Here is a 23,007-nt window from a genome sequence, read left to right on the forward strand (position 1 = left end):
AAACCAGCAGGCTGCACACTGTTGTGGTGCTTCGGTCAACCTGCACAGCACGGTGACTCAAGCCAAGACAGAGCAAGGAATTCCACCCTTTGAGGGCACCCCGAAGGTAGCTCCGTCTTGGTGGGCTGTGTCATCCCAAGTCCTGCCCTTGCCTGTGCAGCATCTGCCGGAGGAACCTTTCAAGGTTATTGAGTCTAAAGCCTGTACACAGAAGGGCTGCTGATGATCTACATCATACAGGTTAGTCTTCAAACATAACAAATGCTGAGATCAAAAGGAAAACCAGGAAAATCTAATTTATAATGGGGCCGCTAATGCATTTTTAGCAACAGATCTCATAGCAGACTTCAGGCTCACAGTCTTCATGCTGTCATCTTTCAAGAGATTTTGTAGCTGTGAATTTCAAATAATGAGCTTATTTCAAGATTAATTTCCACAATTCAGTGATAGTGTCTGTAAACTTATGAAGGAGCTGGGACGGTGTGAGCTGGTCATTGAGATGTATTTTGCTGTTTCTTAGGGAGGGATCTACTTGTGAGGATGAGACCCCAGCCAGTGCTGGCTGAGGCAAGGTGGTGTCTTCTAACAGCACTGCGCACAGCTGAGGAAGCCGTTCTGAGAAAGTACAGCTTAGGAGGGAGATTTAATTCTACTCACGGGAGGGAGAACTGATATGAAAGGTATTGAGAGTCTTTGTCTGAAGAGAGGGATGGGTATCTTAATTGCAGCAGTGTAAAGCTGAGCTATCGTTTCCTGTCAGTGCCTCAGATGAGGCCATATTACTCACGTTGGCATTTGCAACCACAGACCAACACAGAAGTGTGCTTTTGGCATATGCTGAAGTGCCTCTATATCCCTCTAGCTGATGTGGCTAGCACTGAGAAGTAAGCTGTGTCAGCATATGCTACAAACCTGAGTGCAGGCTCTCCAGGCACATGGCATATGCAAAAAAAAATGTTATGGTTTCAGTTGTATTGTGGTCCTCTCTGTTGGCTTGGTGCAGACACTTCATCTGGGACTTCTTCTGAGATGTTAGGAAGGAAGGAGTCCAATGTAGGAGCAAAAGGGAGACAGGACTTCAGTTACTACACACTGCTATCTGATCAGACTTACTTGGTAAAAGGAGAAATAAAATTAACTCATTTTTAATAAATCTGAGCATTCATCACCAATTATAAAAAATGTCTTTAGATGTAAATTTGAAAATACTGCATTGGTTTCAGAGGAAATTTTTTAAAAATCTGTTCTTCCAAGATGAAGAAAATGTTGAAACGTAAGCTGACCCAGTATTGTAAGTAATATTAATCATATTAATATTTTCATATTAATAATGAATTATAAATTAATAGTAGCAAAGATTTTTTGTTTTAGTTTCAATATATGTCTGTGCATATTAGCTACATGTGTGCATGTGTGCCTAAAGGCTGTGTATCTGTAATATATTTAATCATATTATCCATATAAATTTAGGTTGAGTGAACACTGTACTTAGCATTTTTTTACTGCTTTGCCATAAATGCCTCCTTACAAAACAGTTGGATTGTCATATTGTGTCTTCAAGTTGCCAGAGGCAGCAAATCTATAGCATGTTCATTTATTTCAACTGTTTAGCTGTAAAATATGGCCTGTGCAGCAGATGAAATTATGCCCAACAGTTTTAGAAAAGAAACCAGCATATGCCTGAACCAAAAAAACAAACAAACAAACAAAAAAAAAAAAACACTTTTGGAAATTCATAGTAATAATTACACATTCTCTCCTATTTCCAGACCTAATTTGCAGGCAGAATCTGCTGAATTAGTGTTTTTATTCATGTTAAGGGTTTGACATATGTTGTACTTACGACAGAATGTTTCCAAGCGTAAAAATGTCTCAGAGGAAATCAGAACAAGCTTTGTTACCTGTGTAGACCAGCTTTTAAACTGGGTTACATGTTCATGAGCTGACAATGCCAGGAGGCATTTTGGAGAGGAAAGTGGGAGGGGAATCATTCAGGGTAAAGTAGGCATCCTGACAGATGCTGAATACTGGAAAGGTTCAATATCTTAAGTGCTTGACTCGCCTGTTCCCTCTGGACTGAAAAGGTAGGGTATAACGTGTAAGGCATATAGTAAAGGTATTTACAGTTTTATATCTGCCTGTCAGTAGTATCACCCTAGAACATATTATTTTCTGGTAGTATTTCTCATTAAAATACATCTTGAAATTTATGTCAGCTTTGATTGCACTATTTTACAGTAGGAAACCCAGTTTATACTTAATCCCTCACTGTGAGCAACAACAATCAAGCACTGCAACAAAGATAGTTATTTTCCAGATAAAAGAATTACTACCACGTTTTCAGAAAATGTGTCACTCAGTGTATATGAGGGGAGGGAAAGGGGGAGTAAAGTTAGGGAGATACAGGGAAATGAAGGAACAGTAAAGGATTTTTTGTTGTTATTGTATTTTGTTTTATTTTATTTTATTTTGATTTTATTTTATTTCATTTTATTTTATTTCATTTTATTTTGAACCATGCAATTACCTTAAGGTCAATCCTAATACATGCTGGAGCCAGGGAACGTTTATTTTCTGTGAACGTCTAGGATATTTTAATAGCCAGTCTCCTTCTCTGGGCTTTTCATCTTTTTGATGTTAAAACAGGTACACGTCTTCTAGAAGCCAGTTCACAGTATGTTTTGGTGGGATGCAGATGAGAATATGCTTTTCTCTGGCAGATTTACAGTGTGCTCATGTCACTGTGCTTGGCAGGAGCACACCTGGATACCTCATTGTTCTCCAATCATCTGTCTCATGTCTGCCTCAGAAACCATGAATTATTCACGTCCTTTTAGAATATTCCTCTGGATTTTCTGTGTGAGACCCTCAATATTGTTGCTTTAAAGTCTGAAAAGTAATTTTAGGGATTTTTATCATACCACTTCTGCAAATATTTTCCTGTGGTGCAACTTAACCCTTTATGTGCATGAACTGTTGTGTTTTTGTTTTCTGGTGTTTTGTTTTCCCCAGGAGCTTCCTCTTGCTTACTGTCATTTCCACTGAATTTATTTGAAGGGTGTTGACTGATAGCAGTGGGATCATTTAGAATTTAGTCTACCTAAAACCAGCTGCTTATCATTTGTGTAACATCTGTGCTATATGAGTGCAATGGGCTTTTTTATGATGGTTAAAATTTTACTTTTTATTTGTGTTTTGCCATTTCTCCACTATGATTATAAATTTCCCAGTAGGTCTCAATTTTTAGGGTTTTGTGTGTGTGTGTGTGTGTGTGTGTGTGTGTGTGATAAAATCTCTGTATTATTAAGTCTCTCTGAAGGATATCTCTTAATCCTCATGCCCCTTTATTCCAAAGCTATATGTATTACTGTAGCTCAGCAATAAGTACAATTCAGCTGGCCTAGTGTCCAGCAACTGAACTCAGGCTAAAATCCCCTGCTGCATGCTTCACATGACACTAAGCTGTCATTTTAATCCCTGTTGTAATGAATCCCACACATTCAGAGTGAATTGCATTATATTGCAAAACTGTTTTAACATTTTCTGGCAGAACAGTTTTCCACTGGAAAAGGTTGGGTTTATTGAAGCAGAACAGCTTCAGAGGTTATTTTCAAGTCCTTCATTAAGAAGGACTTGCACCAACATAAGTTATGAGGGATTTTCCCTAGAGGTTTTTACTGGATGTTTGTTAGACTGTGGACCTTCTGTCCATACAAACATGCAAAGAGTCTGAATTTCATTTGATCAAGCTTAAAAAAAAAAAAAGAAAGAAAGAAAGAAAGAAAAGAAAAGATAGCTCGAACAAATGAACTCTGTACTGAGAAACAGTCGTTGGCCATCTGTACTAACTGGGTACGTGAACAGACACACACAGAGTACATTCACCCTGTTGGCTGAATTGTGGGACATGGATGGAATGAGTGCTTAATGAAGTGTAAGTAATGGAGATAATTTCAAAAATTTAGCAGTGGAAATTCGGTCCAGTTTAGGCAGACTTTCATACTATTTATTTCTACCTTTCACATTTCAGTCAATTTTACAAGCTTTCAGGTGTTGCTGCCTTTAGGACACACTGACTCAATACAAATTAACAATTTAACAAGAGAACCTAATTTACAGTGTAGAGTAGCATTTAATGGAGAATTCCCAAATTAAATTTTATTATCATTCTGCACAGAGCCCTGATGAAGTGCTTCTACCTCTGGGAATGGAAAGCAGCAATATGCACGCACACACAGGATGCTGGGAGAAGTCTTCCCTGACTTTAGTGCCCTAGGATTTGTAGAGGCTACTTCTCCCCAGGACACCAGAATGGCAATAATTGAGCAACTTGTTGGCAAGAGAGGTGGCCGATTTTTTTTTTTTCCCCCACCATACTAATGGAATGTTTTGGAGGAGAAATTATAGGTGGTCTTGAAAAGCAACTGGGACAAGTCACAATAAATAACACAAGGGTGTTTGGTATGCAGTGCCTGGGATGCAGGTATTCCTTTTATTGTGTATTGTGGACCACTGAAAACATTCGGATGGCAGGGGGAGGTAGGTTATCTAGGCATACCCTGCTCTCACATAAATTTCATAATTCTGCTCTATCCAGTAAAGGAGCATGAAGTGAGATGGTCTTCTCCTTACCGTAGAAGTCTATAACATAAAGCTGTACCTCCAAGGTAGTCACTTCAGGCTCCCATTTATTCAGTGGAGAGAAATAAGCCCTTCAAAGAGACTTCAAAGAAATGATTCATTTGACAATAGATATCTGCTCTAGGCTAATATTATTAAGGGAGCCCAGATGCTTAGTTCAGATAAAGAGTTACAGAGATCAGTCCTGAGCCAACTGTGCTCATTCCTCTCCACCAGCTGAAAGTGGAACTTTGGGTGACTAAGAGGTGGATACTGCTCTGCATTTGGTCGCATCAGTCCCAGTGTTTGTGTGGCCCTGCATTTGAAACTGAAGTGTGATTTATTTCCATTTTTATTTATTTATTTCCAACTAGACCTTGTTTTCCCATTTTTTAAAAAAAAAGTATTTGCTCAAAAGAGATCAGAGGCTGAAGAACAGGGCTTAATACAGATTACAATAAGAAAACAAAACAAAAAAAATTGCTTAGTATCCTCTTACAGGTAAGGATTAAAACTGGAATTTCAAAAGAACAAGAAATAAGTATACTAATCCCATCAGCTGAAGTCTGCATGTTGCAAACTCATTTCTTATAGATAACTTGTAGGTAAGGTAACTTAACTACCAAGTTTTTGCTGGAAAAAGCATCATGCAGGAGACTCCCTAGGCCCACAGCTGATGAAGAGATATTTGACTGTGTATCATTTTATGCTTATTTTGATTCTATTTTAAATGCAAAATCTAAAGGATTCAAGGACATGCACATCATTTGTGATACTCCCTGCAGGACACTGTGTTCATGAAGCAATAAATAGTTTGTATTCAGTCTCACAAAGATGTGTATAATCCAGGCTTTTATGTATATAATCCAGACTTTTTTGTCTCTGTATCTAAATATTGCAGAGGGGCTATTGAACATACATAAACAATTCTTCTAGAACTAGGTATACAGCACAATTCACTACATCCGGATAGGTTACGAATCTTAAAAATAATGTCTCTGAGGGAAAGGACTGTGACAAATAGAAACAATTCAGATGATTCAGTCCCAGCTATGTGTTAGGAAGCCTAACGTTCAAACTAGAATAGAACTGCAGATTAATTAATCAAGAAAGCTAGGATAGTAAAAGCAAATATTGTTAGCAGTTTATTTAACAGTGAAGACAAACTTCATGACCTTCGCTGTTAATGTTATCTGATTGTGGTAAAATAGTAAAATATATATATATATATAATATAGATATGTTGGGAGAAATGAATCTATCTATTAGTAATTATATCCTAGAATTAACATAGCAATACTGGACAAAAAATACCAGAAGAAATCATAATATTTCTAGAAACTGGAGAGACATGTACTAGAACATTCAAAATATTTTCCTGCTAAAGATGAAAAATAGCACACAGAATAGCAAGCTAACATACTGATTCCCAATTGGGAATGCAGTAGATAGCAGACCAAATTTAGAACTCACCTGAGCCTTTATACAGAAGACAACTCGCAACCTCAGGCTTATTCTTTCTTCTGGTCTCATCCATCAGTGCTTACTAGTGCTTCCTAGGTTTTCTTGCTGAAAGCCTAACTCCTGAAATTTCCAGCATGAATTTGACAAAGGCATAGGAAGTTTTAAGGGCATATCATTATTTTTCAGTTGCCTGAACCCAAATTCCTATGTCAAACAGACACTAGCAAGTATGTTTTATGTTTTTCTGCTAGGTGGGGGAAAAATAAACAAACAAACAAAAAACACAAATGAAAAGTATTTAATGGAGACGGGGCAGCCACTGAATGGTAATATAGCTATTTTCTTAATATAATTAGTTCTGAAAGGAGTATATAGTGAAATAAATCACTGGAGACAGTAAATACAAGGAAGACAAATGGACAAAAGCATACAGTATGTTTTGAAATAAATCCAGTTTTATGGTATTTGTTATCTGGGAAAATACTTCATTCTGAGGTACCAAAAACTTAATTAGGAGTAATCTTTTCAGTTGTCCGTGAACTGCAACATCACCCTTAGCAATGACTGAGAACTGATCCATGCTGCAGTTTGTTTAAGCCAAAGCAAAGTTTCCCTGACTTGAATCAGCACTAGGTCACGCCCCAGCTGCTTCTGTATGGAGAACATATACATGCCACAGGTGGAGGCAAACACAAAGTTTAGGCATTGGTGGGAATTTCTGTAACTGAGGCCTAGATTTAATCCCATATTTCACTTCAGTTACAGATTTTGCTTTGTGAATCACCGCTCAAGCTGCATAACTCAGTTTCTCATTCAACAAATGGGAAACCTTGCTACCAAATAGAAAAGACAGCCAACACAATCAAGTAAAATAATTGAAGGATATTAGGTTTTACAGTTGGAATGGACAACTGACAGAGCAGGGAACTGAAGGAACTTCACTATTTATTAGTTACTTATTAGTTCTTTCCGATGCCAGCTTTATAAAAATTTTTATTCCTTCAGGTTCAGTGATTCAGGATGACATCCTAACATGAGATTTCTTCATACTTCATTTTATTTTTAAAAGAAATCATTATTTAAAAAACATGCATTGATTGTCTCAAGGAAAAATAACTTCAGCAGTGATATAAGTGGTCAGCATCATGCTGGTTAGAACACCAACTTGTATCACTCTTTTTACTGCTTTCCCTTCTTGCTTCATAAACAATCCTTAACAAATGAAGGACTTTATTATTCTAATAACTGAAATATTTTTTAAACATTGCCATGTTTAAAAATATATTTATATTTTATTTCTTTGTATTTTGTAATTGAACAAAATTGTTACATACTTTTTAGCAGTCAGGAGCAAACTAAATAAGGGGATGGCATAAAAGGAAGTATCTAGGAAAGGAGAGAATGAGAGAAAGGGGAAAAAAACATTATGACTAATTATGAATGGTACAAGGAAGAGAAAGCAGAAGTTGTAGCTTTATAAATTTTAATGGTAAAGAACAAGTTGTAGCAGATTTTCTTGAGAGGTAAAGAGCCTTTCTTAGTTTTGTTCTGCATAAAGCTGATCATGGAGCCTTTGTGAAGCCTTTGCCATGACATCAAGCAGAGCTGTGCCTGGATGAAGATGAAATGATCTGTCATTGTATGGGGAGATAAGTGGTGTATTTTAAAATGGATTCACCCTCAACATTTTCTTAAATACAAAATTTAAAATCTTTTGCGTGCAAGAGTTAAAATACCTTATGTAAAAAGCTGGTCTGCATAGCTGTCCCCCAAAGAGAATCGGAAAATGTTATATGTGAATATTTTATGGAAATTTACTTTTGATTTCATAACAGTGTAATAAAACTCCATTGTGTAGATTAATTTCCACATGGAGCTCAGAGGCCTGGGTGAACTTTCCCAGTTACCAAAACACCCCAGTCTGATTACTGAAAATTTATACAAACATTGTTAGTTTAAGCATTGGTTTAGCTGTTAGTTAAATGCATTTGCTGCACAACATAGCTGTCTCTGGTATCTTCTAAAGAGGAGAATCAAAGTGAAAGAAATTTTGATCTAAATTTTTCATGATCTGCTTGCTCTCCTCGTGTCTCTGTCAAACTACAATTGATATTTTTGTATCTCACTTGTGTTTGTGGTCCCTTGTGGGTGAAGTTTGTCATTAAAAACAGCTTAATGGCAACAGGGGGGAATAGTTCACTTTTACTTTCCTGAAACCTTTAAAAACAGTTATTTACTTAATACAGCACAGTTACATAAAATTGATTCAGACTTTTTACCAACTTTTAAATCTTTTATAAAATCAATTGAAGTAATTGGACTAAGTGATAATGACATATTTAATTTGAAATATTTTTAGATTACCCATAATTGATTTCAAGACATTGACTGATTGCTGTAAAAAGCTTGGTTTTAAGCAGCTGACAAGCTGATGACAAGTATTAAGGGATTTTTCAATGAAGAATATGAATTGGAGAAGGAATTTTGTCAGAAAAAAAAAAAAAGTGTTTCTGCCAAAAAAAAAAATGCATGATAACAAAGGTGGACACTACATCACCGAAAGCACCCTGAAAACAAAGTTTAAAACTTTTTGGCAGAAAGTTTAATGGACTATAAACACAACCATTGTGCTTAAAAACAACAGATTTGAGGTTTTGTCATTTCTCTCACTACTAACCTACAAATATGAATCCACCAAAAGTATGTAGACTATTTACAGTACTAAAAAGAAGGAAACAAGCACACTAAGAGAGATGCATAAGTGCCAGAGTAAGCCTAAATCAGCTCTAGAGGGCAGGAAATCTCACTGCTGTTAACTATCCAGGACACAACTGTCCTTAGTTAATGGCTTGATCTTCAGTTAAGGGCTTGAGTTTGCAAGGTGTTGCACTCTGGTTTAGAGTAACTTCTGCTCTCATGGACCTACCTGTGGGTAGATCATTTCAAGAGCATCTGTGAAGACAGAAAAACTAGGAATGCATACCTATATTATCCTAATATTTCAGTTCTGTCAGGAGACTAAAACAGACCTGGCTATTTTAGTTTTTGAAGTTAAGTGGATCAGTAGAAAACATTCGTAATAGCTCGTAGGGTCATAATAAAGACATTTGATGATCTACAGTAAAGGTGAAAGAGTTCTAGATTTTTAATAGATCTATTGGGCTGGAGAGAGAGGGGTTGACCCTAACTATAAAGGAATATAATAGTAAAATACAGAAATTTTTGTTGTATAAAAAAAATAAAAATAACTGGAAATAAGTGTTTGATAAGAGAATTGACAGTGTATGTGTGCAACAGTGACTGTCCTTTATTCAGTATAGCCTCTTGCCAGGGCAAATTAAAGCAGATGAAAATTGAGGGAAATGACTTCAGGCATGAGAGACATCCTCAAACATTTCTCATTTTACTAAGGCCATTGAAATCCTGAGTGTGATGCCATTCAGTACAGTCATCCACAAACAGATTGAAGTTGAAAATGGAACTTAATTATTTTTACATCTGGAATGTCAACAATTGTCCATTTTAAAGGAATACAGACTAGATGTTAATATATTCAGAAAACAATAGCTGATTTTGGATATACCAGTTTGCTGTCTCAGCTGTAACTCAGCTGTATTTCACATGCTGGCATTTACTGTAAGCAGCATATCATGAAATAATCTGTACTGTAAGAATGTGTTGCAGCGCATATCTTGGATAACTTTGTACGTTCCAGAATCAGTTAACCGGATAATATTCACAGGTCAGATTTTCTCTTTTCCTTATATACACATCCTCCAAAGTTCTCTGCATTTTTGTCAAATCTGTGCATCTCTATATTTGTGTAAATACACATGTATATATATACATGCACAGGAGGTTTGCTGGAATGGTGACTCCCAATCCATAGGGCTAGAGCTCGATCATGGCAAGGTAGCTGTGTCCAGTGATAAAGCAGTACTGATGTCTGGCGGGGAACAGGGAGTTGCTGTTCAAACCTAACATTGCTGGTTCATTGCAGTCTAGCTCAGTTGTTAACAATATTACTATTGCTTCATCTGACTTGAAAGTGTATCATCTGATATAATTAATTATTGCATTTCTCTATTCTTATAGCCACCTTCCACTGGTAAATCTGGGTTTGCCCTCAAGGCGCTCAAAAAATTCTTGACTCCACAGCATTTAGCAGAAATTCCATATTTGTTGATTCTTCGTTCTCCGCTATTGAATTTCAGTCCGTTTCTATTTAAATGGTCCTGAACATTGTCTAATTCTTTTTGTCTAAGATTTCAATCTCTGTCTTTCCTGACAGTGATTCTCTCTCTCTCTTTTTTTTTTTTTTTTGGTCATTATTTGATGTCATTGGCATGAGCTGTTTGTGCAAACGTCACTAATGCCTTCTGTCCCAGGTCTGCTTTTTAAAAAGCTACTCAAGTAAATATCAGCAAGTGATTCTCTTTTGTTGCATTAATTGACATTTGCCCTTGTTCTTACTGGCCTTGTGATTCTTTTATGAATTTGTATTTTCTCAAGGTTGACTTCCATTAAACTTGCCTTTTTTTGTAGCTGCCTTCCACTGCTAGTCAGCCAGAGCTTAGCTACTTGAGTCACTGTCAAATGCTGACATTCAGAGACTAAATCCATTTCATTTCTTTGCCTAGAAGTTCAGTTATCTTCTCAGAGGAGGATATCAAGTAATCTAGTGCAATCTTCTTTTTGCAAACTCATGATTCATTTTGTTCCATTTTCCATTTACTTCTATATTTGAAAGCTTAAAACCAAGGCTATATAAGAAAACAAATTCAATAAGGAAAATGAAGTGGAGAAATAACTTTAGATAGTACCATATCCACATTTGAAATATAAGACAGTAGATATTGTAAATTCAGGCTTCTTCTAAATGTCTGTCGCATCCCATATGCATAAAATGGTTAAAACTAAGGCATATCTTTAATCTCACATTCACTTTGATTCCTGTGCTATACAGAACAGAGAAGCCAAACATAACAACTGTTCTCTTTCCCTTTCCCTTTCAGTAAGTAGTTTATGTTTTTTTTTTTAGATTTTGAAGTTAGTCCATGTCTCAAAAGGGAAATTTCCTGTATAGTCATGTATCTCTCTGTATTTCTGTCGCTTCTACAGAGCTGATAAGTGTTTTCTTGTCAATAAGGGTAGCCTTAAAATATTTGCTATGCCACTGCTCAGTAAGTCATTCTTAGATGTGTCTCCTATCAAATGGATCTCAAGCAAATATAATTAAACACAAAATACTGTGAACGTTTAGGAAGATACAAATTAAGCAATCAAAATTCTTCAAGAACTTTTAACTATGCTGCAAATATTTGTTTAAAGACATTAATACAGAGCTTTGATGATATATATATTTTTTTTCTGCTGCCATTGCCTGGTACTGTGGTTTATTCTAACAACAACAACAAAAAAAACCTCAATGGCAACATTAGCCCAAGACTAAGTGGCTTTGTGGAAAAATAAAACAAACAAACAAACAAACAAAACAAGCTGGTTGGGGAAGAAAATCATCAATATGAAATGAGTTATTTTTTTCCCTGTTGTTAAAACACAATATTTTTGCAGAGCAGCAACTGTTTCAACAAGGTTCTTGCGATAGGAAAGCTTCCACATTCCAAGGTGTTCCCGTCACTACTGGCAAGGAGAAAGAGGGCTCCTGTCAAATCAACTGAACATTTTTGATCTGATATTTCTACATACAGTTATTTTGCAAAAAAATCAGTTAGGAAGATATTGGCTTAATTCCAATGAGAATATAAATAAGTAAATAAACTGCTAGTCATCAGTTCTCTTCAGCAATAAATGATCAAGCTTTACGGAAAGGCACAGCAGGTTTTCCATCACATTTTCTTTAAGGCAAGTATTGAAAGTCAGTTAATGCTGACAGCTTGCCAAAGGTGCTTAAAAACCTACTTAATATATGCCCTAGTCTGAAGAAGAAAGTGAGCTGTCAGTACCTGCTATTTTTTTTTTTTTTCCCGGTCAATACTTGGTAGCTTTTGGGAAGAGAGAAGCTTTTAGATGCTAATGTTCTTTAATGCCTGTTGTATTCACTTTGGTAAGTCTACTCCCGAAAAGAGGGGAGGACGGGGTTGACAGTTACAGTACACCAGGCATTGATCCACTTAAAAGGGCATCATTTGGTATTCTCAGAGATCTTCCAGGTAGTCTGTTTCTAGCTAAAATGACATTCTCGTTTCCATTTGCCATTCAATGCAAGCATACTACAGAGAGAGTACAAGGACACAGCCAAACCTTTGTTTTATGGAGAGTTATAACCTCCACTTCATGTGTGAGTTGGAAGGTAGCGGATGTATTGAGGAGAGTGAGAAAAAATGATTGTTTCTTACTGGTGGGAGATGTGCATTATGCGACTTATTAGTCTGCTGGGGTGCTGTGAAGCTGTGCTAGTTTAGGTAACAAGGCAAGCAGCGTGTGAGTGAGTGCATTAATGCTTGATTCCCATTCCCACTGAATCAGAGCATTTCCCTGGGAGCACTGTCCCATGGAGACCATGCTGTCTGTGCCAAATGACCCCGCTAGGAAACAGAGCAAGCAGGGGGCTTTCAGTGCTGTCAGGCCATAGCGCCTGGCCTCATCCATGTGTCGGAGTCCTTCAGCCTCTTTGAGGCCCCTGCTTCTGCTCACTCCTTGGCTGGGCCTGCAGGCCCCATGCCCTGTCTGAACTAAAGAATGGTTGAGTTGCTACCTAAAAGAAGTAAAAAATAGTGGTTGAGGAGCAAAAAGGAGGAGCAGGGAGCAAAAACACAGAAAAGGAGACCAATAACTGCATTTTACTAATTCTCAGTATAGTTCTCAAGCAGACACCTAAAACTGAGCAGTTGGTTGGAGCAGTATGTCAGCATTTCCAGTGACTGGAAACTTTCTTCACACCTTTTGACCTACTTAGTGGTGAAGATTTATGTGTCCATTTACAGCTAGAATCTCACCTTGTTTTAAAAGATAGAAATGTAAGATTGCGCTCTTTGCTTTTAGACATACTTGTTATTTTAGATCAATGAAAAGGAAAAAAAAAAAGGCTCTGAAATGTTTGTGTATGATTAACAATTTATCAAGTTGTCTTATAGCTACCCTCCACTCATTTTCTACATGTTTAAAGGTTTGCAAAACTGGCTGTAGAACTGAAGAGAGAAGTAAACAGCTCATACTTTCAAAATATAACTGTAGGCATGTCTTAAGTCCTTGTTGTACAAGTATTTGCAGACATTTAACTTTAAATTCAGTAGGATTACTCATATGCTTAACATAAAGCATGTAATAGATAGGCCATTTTACAACAGGGACCTAAATTTGTAATTGGTATAATACCGATCCTCAAACTGGTTTTGGAAAAGTAGAAAACACATGTTTAGATGGCAAACTGAGGAAGATACAATTCCTGCTGGTTTCTCTGTTCTTCTTAATGCTTTACCTTCTGCTTGTTCAGTAGGAGTGCTACATTTAGCTTTCATTAGGTCCCAGGCAATCGTCTGTATTAATTTTTTTCCATTGGCACTCCCTGACTGGAATAAAATTCTCCACAAAGTTTTCTGTTGAGATACGTGAATGCTAAAGCAAAATAGGCTATTAGTGGTATGGGAGCTCAAAGTGACTGTAAAGCTGCAAACCCCTTCTGTTAGTTGTCTTATTGCTCAGTCTTAATTGCACTGTATATGTGGGGCAGTCATTTTAGCAGTCACATTTAGTGAGTCATTACCATGTTTTGAACAGGATTCTAAAGATACATCCAAGAGTAAGCTATGTTTGACAAGGATGATGTCATTGGAAATATTCCATAAAAAAAGACATTCTCATAGTAAGATGTTATCCCTATGGTGTTTGAATGTCTGTCTCTTTATTTTAAAATGTGCTTATGGCAGTTTATCAACCCCAAAATGCTGGTTCTTAATCTAGACCTGGGAACATGTCTCAGAAAAATTCAGTCTCTGTTAAGTAGTCAAATTCAGCCCGAAGCGTAAATGGACCTCAGTCAGTCTTAGGTTGTTTAATAATTATGTAATTACTATTCCATTAATTCTTTGCAGAGAGCTAAAGACATGACCCAAAGTCAAGTGAAATCTCTAATGGAACTGACTTCTTAGTGTTAAAATTGAGTAGACTGACTTCTTAGTAATATATCTTGGAGCTTTTGTACCAAATCTATTGTTTTAAACTAGCCTTGCAGCTTTTTTTTTTTTTTTTTTTTTCCAGAAATCTATCCAATCATGACTTAAAAATCTGGAGAGAACACCAGAACTTGAAATATTTTTTTTGGCATTGTTCACTATTAAAAATGTGCAATTTGTATTCTCAGCTTGTCCAGCTTCATCTTGCTATTATTATATATATTTTTTTCTCTCTCTCTCTCTCTCTTTTTTTTTTTTTTTTTTTAGTTCTGGAGTGATAGCTGCCTCTGATATTATAGATTTCTTTCTACATAGATATTTTCAGACAATAATTCAATTTTAGTCTTCTGTTAAAAGACTAGATAAATTAGGGAGCAATCAAGTATTGTCAAAATAAAAAAGGTTTTCCAAAGTTTTGGCACGAATGAGATTCAGATATGCCAGAGCTGCCCAGCCTGTAATTTTAGAGTTGACTTTCACTCTTTAGAATAATGAATGTGATCCATTGTCTGCCTGGTACTTTTTCTTAATTGTATGATAAAAATTCAGTCAGTCTTTGTCACAAGACTGTTTATATCTGGTCATATGTCTACAGCACGTATTTGTTCATGCATCAGGGGATGATCACACTCGTCCTTACATGATGCATCACAGGAATGAAAGTGAAATTCCCATGTCACTTCAGATGTGTCTCTTTTAAATTGCTTTTATATACTGATCTTTGTAAACCCTTTGTATAAAAAAAAAAAAAAAAAAAAAGACCATAAACTGAAAATGTAGATAGAACGTGAAAATACTGCATGAGGCAATCATTGAATCTATTTGTAGTAGGGTCTGTGATAGATAGATACCAATCCCTATTTTCCAAACATATGTCTCTGAAAAGAGACTGCAGACAGAAGAAAATTTGACGAAACACAAATTGATATTATTTATGAAACTCCGTACTGGCTTGACAGCATTGGATCAAAGTTTCAATGACTATGAAAATAATGGAATTCATTCCTGTTTGCATTGTTACTTACATGTCATGACTCTTTAAATATAGTAATTAATGAATTAGGACTAATTGTTTTTCTAGAACTCTTAAATATAACCATTACTTGATATTTCCACAAATCTGTTTTCTTGCAGTTTAAAAATAACTGTTTCCATCTACTGGGTAGCAAAGGAAAACAGGAAGAGTAAGAAAATAAGAACTACACTTATCACTGTATTATTGCTTTTTGCTTGAAGATAAAAACCTCTGAATAATTTCTTTGCTTAGATTCAGGTCCAGTGTCGGCATTGATTTTTGTGTAATTGTGACTGAATTGATGACTATTTCAGTGTATTTTACAGTACACGTCTTGGATAGTATGTCAGTTTGTGTTATCATACTGAGCATCTGCAACTTTCGTTCTGTAAGCAGACTCAGGACTGTTTAGCTAGTTAGGATCAAACCAACAAATCTTTGGCAAGCATTCTAGCAAAATTATTGTTAGAAGGTCTTGGAGTTGAAGGCTTATTGTGAAGGTTTGGAGTTGAAGAGTGAGGGAGGGGAGCAATGTAAATAGTATTCAACTGAGCACCATAGCTCATTCTGTCTGGAAACCTCAGATTTGTTGTTTTGTGTCAAGAGATTATCAGCAGTATGAGATAGAGCAATTCAATTTACACTAATCTTAATGGTCATTTTAATTGAATTAAGCCTTATCAGTGAGGTGTATTCTAAGAAAGTTTAACTGTACTGCAGACTAGAGCTATCACTCTAAACGTGATCAGGTAACAATTCACCAGGTAAGCAGTATGGGGCTCGGACTTGAATGAGAGAATGAAGGAGAAAAATATTCTGGGGATTCAGGTCCAAACCAGGGCTCCAGAAAAGGTGAGTAATCTGCTGCTAGAAATGTGCTACTTGCTGCTTTCTGCATGTTTGTCATTTTGGTCATTCATATTTTTAATTTCTTGGCATAGTATATAGCTATACTCTGGGATCAGACTAATGGCACTGGTCAGTGGAAACCAGTACATATTCTAAAGCAAAAGCAAATTACTTGAATGTAAATATAGTTGGTTTTGCTGTTACACTAGTATCTTTTTCCTTCTTCAATAAGTAACTTTGAATAAGTTTTACTGAAAACAGAATATAAACATCAGTTCCAATTTTCTGGTAGAGTAATTAATTTTTGTTTTGCTAAAGACAGACTACACAATGGGAATGCAAAATGGTCAGGAATTTCAGGCAAAAGAATAAGAACAGAAACCAAAGAGAAAACAAGGCCAAAAATCAGGAAAGGGATTAAAGGGTCTCTGTTTCCAAAGAAATACAGGAAAAAGCCTATGTCATAAACTGAAGGTTAGGGAAAATGTATGTGCTTTTCTCGATTCAAGTGGACTGCAAAAGGGCATGGGTTTGCGTCTCATTCATCTTTCCTGAGCAGCATAGGGAGCCCTTACAATGACGTCAAGCCTTCAAGGCTTCCCAGAGATGTATACAGCATGTGCCCATCTTCATAAGCAGTCTGGTTTATAATTCATCTTGCCAGGGCCATTCAGTTGAAAGCAAACACCGACACACACTGGGAGTGCCGAAATACCCTGGTTCTTGTCTTAGCTGGCATAAAGAACTGCAGGAAAGGTAAAACAGTGCTTTTGAGGGGTGGTGTGCAAAAGATGGTGCAGCAATGATTTGGGAATCTGGTGGGAATGGGGATGTTGAAATTGTGGTTTCACTCAGAAGCTGCCCCAGATGTTTCCTTGTAGCACTGAAAGTAGAAAGTAAATGTAACAGAGTCGAGGGATAAGGAAGAAAATGAGGTGCAGTAGAAGGGAGTGTCAGTAAGGACTGCCCCGAGCAAGTTTGGAGACCTCTACCACTGCCTGAAGAAGCACAGGGCAGCAGAAATGTTTTACATGAGAAAGCAGGGACAGCAATATTTTATAATAATTCTTTCTATATAGCTTGCCTAATTATTACACTATCCAAACTCCATATAAACATTAATTTGTAGCAAATTGGGATTATAAAACTCAGCAAAAATGTGATTTATAAATTTATCAGAAACAATTATATCCATCAGACAATTTCTGTATCTTAAGCTTTTCTGACAGTTGTCTGCAGATAAGGTTGGCCTTTTTGGCAGTTTGGTAACCTCGGAAGTTGACTGTTCTATGAGAGTGGGTTTGCGTGGAGATAGGGATTTAATAACGTTTCTTTTACTTTATCACAACGCCAGCTGACAATTGGACAAGCTTCAGTACCTTATGCTATATCTGATAATATCTTTAGTTCTTATGTGCACAGATTAAATTCAATGGTCTTCCAGGGCAGAAACTGCTTTTTATCTCCATTCAACCAAGTAGTCATCATACTGCTACAGTAACAGCAGTCCTTGAACATTCCTGAAAAAACGAGTCAAAACCTACCTAATTGTAATGGTGAAATAATTTTGGAATGAATTAGGATCAAACAGATCTTTGTTGTACCTTAAATTTTAGGTGTATTACTCCTGAAAACACCCCGGCTCCAAAGATTTATTTCTCATATATTTATACACCAGTTTTTAGGCAGATTACAGTGGGAAGCACAGTAATAGCTCACTAACATATAATGTCTGTCATCCTCCAACTTCGGGTGGATAAAAACCTTTGCCACATATAGGTAATTTGTTTATGTTTTATCACAGCTATGTGGCAAAATTTGCACATTTTGATTTTCTGACCTAATGAGGCAGTCTTTTACTACCACAAACCAGACATCAGATTGAATAGAAACATTTGGGTTAGGCTTACATACAGTATCATCAGGGAGTCCAAGCTGTGAATGCATAGAAGAATTGTAAATGGAAAAATGACAGCCATCTGGTGTAAGGAGTTACATTTTGGGGTCATTTGAGATGTTTTCAGGGACTGCAACTATGATATAGCAGTAATGATCTATTTTCTATTCATATCTTCCTATTCAGAACAAAAAAGTCAAAATGTTGTTATAGCTTGTAACTTAAGAAAACACTGTTTTAAAAGCAGTGTACTTCATTGGCAGAGTCTGCTATTGCTTGATAACACTGGCAAGAAGAAGCATAAGGCAGAAGTAAAAAAACTGGGGAGCAAATTGATGAAAATAGAATTCTGTGGTTCAAAAATATACGCACAAACATCCTGAAACCTGTGGGCTATAAGGATACATTAAAATAATATGTATCTACACATGTCTGTTATATATAAAGGATACAGAAGTATGAGGAAAATACTCCAAAATGTAGAATAGTTTTATGTGTATACACTTAGAGTATAGGGACATGCTCTCAGTGTTGAGCAAGGCCCCTTGAGCACAGTACAAGCGAACAGCTATCTTCTTTCATAATGCTACACTAAACAGCGCAGATGTTGACTTTTGATCTTGAAGCAAAATCAATTTCCAGTGGAGTTTTGCCTTTGACCTATGTAGAATCAGGATTTTTGCCTGTGATTTTATCAATTTATCCTTTCTGAAAGCCTTTGCTTTTTTTTTTTTTCTTTCCCCTCTGCTCTAGCTATTATTTTTCTAATCCGGGATTATCAAAAATCACTTCAGCCTGAAGAAAATATGTATCTCTGTATAAAACCCGTTCAGTAGTAACAGCTCTCAATTACAGAAGAATAGAACAGGTTTCCTTTTAGAAGGCTTCTTCTCATGAGCTGTTTGTAAGAACTATTTATATTCTCTGCATAAACTCTGATTTTCTTGCAAAAACATTAAGGTTTCTCAACTGTGTTCCAAATTTCCTAGGGAGACAAAGATAAACAAGATCTATTCTCTGATATCAAACCACCTACGTGTTTTGTTTTTTTTTTGCTTTTCAGTGGCCGCATTACCTGTAACAGTATCTGGTCCCTCAGCTTCTCCATATAACACCCTCTTTCCCCAAGTCAACCCCTCGCTGAGTAGTGGGGGCAGAGAGGCTTCAGTGATGTAGGAGGAGGGAAAAGACTATGGCAACCACAACAAAGTGAGAAGCTACTGAAGGCTCAATGCAGATGGGGTGGGAGAGGGGGTCCATGAGTGCTCTGGGCAGCCCTTCCAGCCCCTGAGCTGGACGGAAGTCAGGGAAAAAGGATTGGTATCCAGTGTCCAGAAGATAAAGCTGTCCAAAACTAGGAGTCCCATGTGGGGTATGAATCCAAAGGTAGGCTACGGTATACAATATGGTATATTGTTTTTCCCATCAGCTGATTTGTAGCTAAATTTCATCCATGAAGTGATGGGTTGTGTGTGACAGAAGAGTTTTATGGTTCTTTTGGGTGCGGGAATGAAATGTTGCAGATCTTCTGGTGCAGATAGTTTACAGATTGTAGTGCTTCCTTTAAGAAGAGGTTGTTCTCTCCTTTCACTGAAAGTACTGGATTTCTGAATAGCAGTAAGTTTGTTTAGGTGTCAGGTAACCTAAGCAATGGTGCTTAAATGGTTAAGAGTATTTTTTGTTGCATCAGCTAATGATCCCAGTCAGGATTGTGCCTATAAGCAAATGAAGCCCTACAGTGGAGGCTGGGGAACAAAAGAACAGAAAAGCTTTTGATAAATGCCAAACAAAAATCGTTAAAAGTAACTGCCTTGGTGAAATAAGAATTTTCACAAATGTTTTGCTAGATGAGGCCTGTCCTTGTATTTCTGTGGTGCTGAAATACACAACAGAGGTGGAAGGAACTGCTCTTTGCAGTCTGCCCTTTTGCAGAGCAATGAAAAACAATTTCTGTAAGAGTGAGTAGATTGCAGTAATAATTGCTATTTCTTCCCAACTAAACTAAGAAATTGAGCAATGTGCTCTGACTCGTGCTAGAATCCTCTGTACTCTCTAACCATTATTTTATTGTGAATTATTAATTTATGTAACTGAGTAGGTTTACTCCTATTTTCTCTCTTTCATTTCTTGATTGCTTTTCATGCTCATGTCAATTTCTTCTAAGTTTTGAAGGCCTTGGGAACAGACACTGTCTCTACTCCTATGTTTTTACAATACCTGTTTTTCCAAGACATGGCTGTTACAGAGTTATCACAGTTAAAAAGAGTCATGTTATCATATTATCATGTATCATGTTATCGCTGTTACAAAGAGTAAACAGATAAATAATATGGAGATGATCATATCATCCCTATTTATAATTACTTACTAACCTTGTTCTGTGTTATGCTAGTGCCGGAATAAGCTTGCCATCATATACATTTTCAGTCATGCACAATTTCTGCCAAAATTTGCTTGAAAAACAGGTGAAAGAAAGAAAACATGCAACCTAGTGCTTGCTGTGCTGCTTGCGTAGGAAGTTTGAAATTGCCTTGTAGAAGTGCATCAACATGTTATTGTGGCATGAGGTGCTCTCAGCCCTGTTATAGGCACTAAGACATTCCCAGTACTGTAAATGGAGTATTCTGGAGAAAGTGCCCAGGTTGCATCTTGTGCATGCAATTAAAAAATAAAAAATAAAAAAATACCTGATGTCTTCCTTTCCAGCAGCCTATTTAAATTTATTAATTCTATTTTCTCTTGCAGCTGACACAGAAGAAAGTTTAGTAATTTTAACAGACCCATTTATGAATATGTCTAGTATATATGATGCTGCCTGTCAGCTCTGTTTGTCAGATCCACCATGAAATGTGGAGTGGCTTATAGAGAAGATATCCATATTCTTAGGAGAAGGGCATTCTTGTGGACTTCTGCTTATTTTTTTAAAGGTCAGGGGTGGCAAAAAAATGAGACTTTTCAGGCATGCTGACATCTTCATGTGAAATCAATGCGTACAGGTGTCTTGTTTTGTTTTGTTTTGATTTTTTTTCTTTTTTTAGCATCTGGATTTCCAGATCTCTACTTCTATTTTCTCTTACTTTTGAACTTTCAATTTTTGCAAAAAACACAACTGTCAAATTTGCCTTTTTGCTTCATTTGATGGTAGCATGCTAACTAGACAAATAAACTTTGTATTTAACACTTGTGTTGCACGTTTTTGGGAAAAAAAAGAAATCTTGAGAAAGGAAGTTCTTACTAAGGAACTCCACAGAGGTGTTAGCAGGACCCGGGACCATGAAGCTGGACCTTTCCAGCAATGATCCTGCCACTCTCAGTGCAGGATTCAAGGGGAGGGAAGAGTTGTGGTTCACCATGGTAAGTTTGGGAGAAGCCACCTTAAGTTCAGAGCATAGAGAAAGGTTCAGGCTCTGTCTATTCCCTCACAAACACCGCTGCACTGGACTGCTGTCCTGAAAACAGAGAAGAATGGTGCTTTTTTTTTTTTTTTTACTTTTTTTTTTTTTTTAGGAAGCTGCCGTACACATTCTGATTTCTTTTAAATTATTTTTATTTTTTATGGTTCTTGCCTGCTGTTGAATGAATGAAGACTAAAATCTTTTTTTATCTATGAAGATTACAAGGTTTCTGCTAATTCATGGTTTTACACTGCACACAAAACAACAAAAACACAACCAACAGTTAAACTTAATGAAATCACCAGATTTTAGAGATCTTCAACTGCTTAAAACCAGTACCAGAGTAACCTGGAATGGAGTGGTGCTAAATATTTACTGTCTCCACACCTGCTGCCTTCTGGCTGTAATGGTTTTATGCTGCACTGTGCCTGACAGACCACACGCTCTACAGCCCAGCTTGAAATACTAGAATAAATCTTTCCTCGATCAACGCTTTGCCCCCTGCTTTCTCTCTACACGTTTCTAAAACCAGCCTGTTAGCTAGTAAAGGAACTTTGAATTCTTTTTGACACAGTCTTTAAAGTTGGATTAGGAGAATTTTCTAGGAGAATAACAGTAATGTAATAATCAGGTTAATTGGAATAATGAAGACAAAAAAAAAAAAAAAAACAGAGAAGGAAAATGTTTGTTTCCCCCCAGCCTTACAGTTACGAAATAAAAACCACAACCCTTTCAGGCATGGAGCAAGCATGCTGGTGAAGTTTGCTGAAAGACAGCAGATGGTGTTTAAGTTGGTTATGGCAATATGTGTTACCCACTTCTTTTAATTTAGAAAAGAAGAAAAAGGAGAGGGAGAGGGAATTGTACCTCTTCTATTTTATCTGCCTGTGAGAGCGAGGGAGGAATGCACTGCAAATGGCAATTCACTGTCATATACCAAAAAGACGTAAGCTGGCTTCAGGGAAAAAACACGCGGAGTAGCAGGCGGCCTTTTTTCCTTAAGGACTTTAAGCCTGTTTGAATAGGACTGTAAGAGCAGGAAGAATAACCTCCCAGCCATACAGAAAGGCGAAAGGCGACTGCCCCCCAGGCGCTCCTCCTGCGCCCGGCGGGCGGCCGGCCGCCCGCAGCAGCCCTGCCTCGCAGAGATCCCGCATGACGCCGTCGGCCCGCTGCTGCCGGGGGGGCTGAAATCTCTGATGGGGAGGGAGCGTAATCAGGTAGATCGAGCCTGTGTAGGGAGGAACCATTTCTGCGACCAGGGAGGGCGTGCAGCAGGCGCTGGCTGCCAACCGCGGGAGGGTAGCGTGCTGTGGTACGAGGCAGCGAAACCAGGCGTAATTCTCCCATCGGCTCCTGGAAAGGTTGCGCTCCCCTCGCTCCCGTGAAGCTGGAGGCAGGTTACGTGTGTGCATTGCCTGCGCCGGGCAATGAGTCTCCCTCCAGGTTCTCCGTACTTGGCAGGATGTGTTAGAGAGAAGTACCTACAGGGAAATCAGCAAAAAGCTTCCCCATGAAGGTAGCAGGGCTCTGCCGTATCGGAAATGTCTGGTGATTCGTCGGGTGAGTAACAGCTGAAAGGCATACAGCAGACATTCGCAAGAAGGAGCAGCAGCAGTGCGACCCTAACGA

General features: G+C 37.4%; 1 protein-coding gene across 15 annotated transcripts in view; it reads left to right on the plus strand.

Moving 5' to 3' along the window:
- The window catches only part of DMD (dystrophin), a 1,239,454-nt gene that overhangs the window by 206,656 nt on the left and 1,009,791 nt on the right, over positions 1-23,007 (plus strand). The window contains exon 1 of one of the 15 annotated variants that reach the window (XM_066990431.1): positions 22,657-22,938. The exons of the other annotated variants lie outside the window; for them this stretch is intronic. Coding sequence (XP_066846532.1) covers positions 22,920-22,938 — 19 coding nt within the window. The 5' untranslated portion in view covers positions 22,657-22,919. Of the gene's footprint in view, positions 1-22,656; positions 22,939-23,007 lie in introns of those variants that run through there. 15 annotated transcript variants of the gene reach the window in all.

Source organism: Anser cygnoides, chromosome 1 (genome assembly GCF_040182565.1).
Source record: "Anser cygnoides isolate HZ-2024a breed goose chromosome 1, Taihu_goose_T2T_genome, whole genome shotgun sequence".
In the NCBI taxonomy this organism is placed as follows: domain Eukaryota; kingdom Metazoa; phylum Chordata; class Aves; order Anseriformes; family Anatidae; genus Anser; species Anser cygnoides.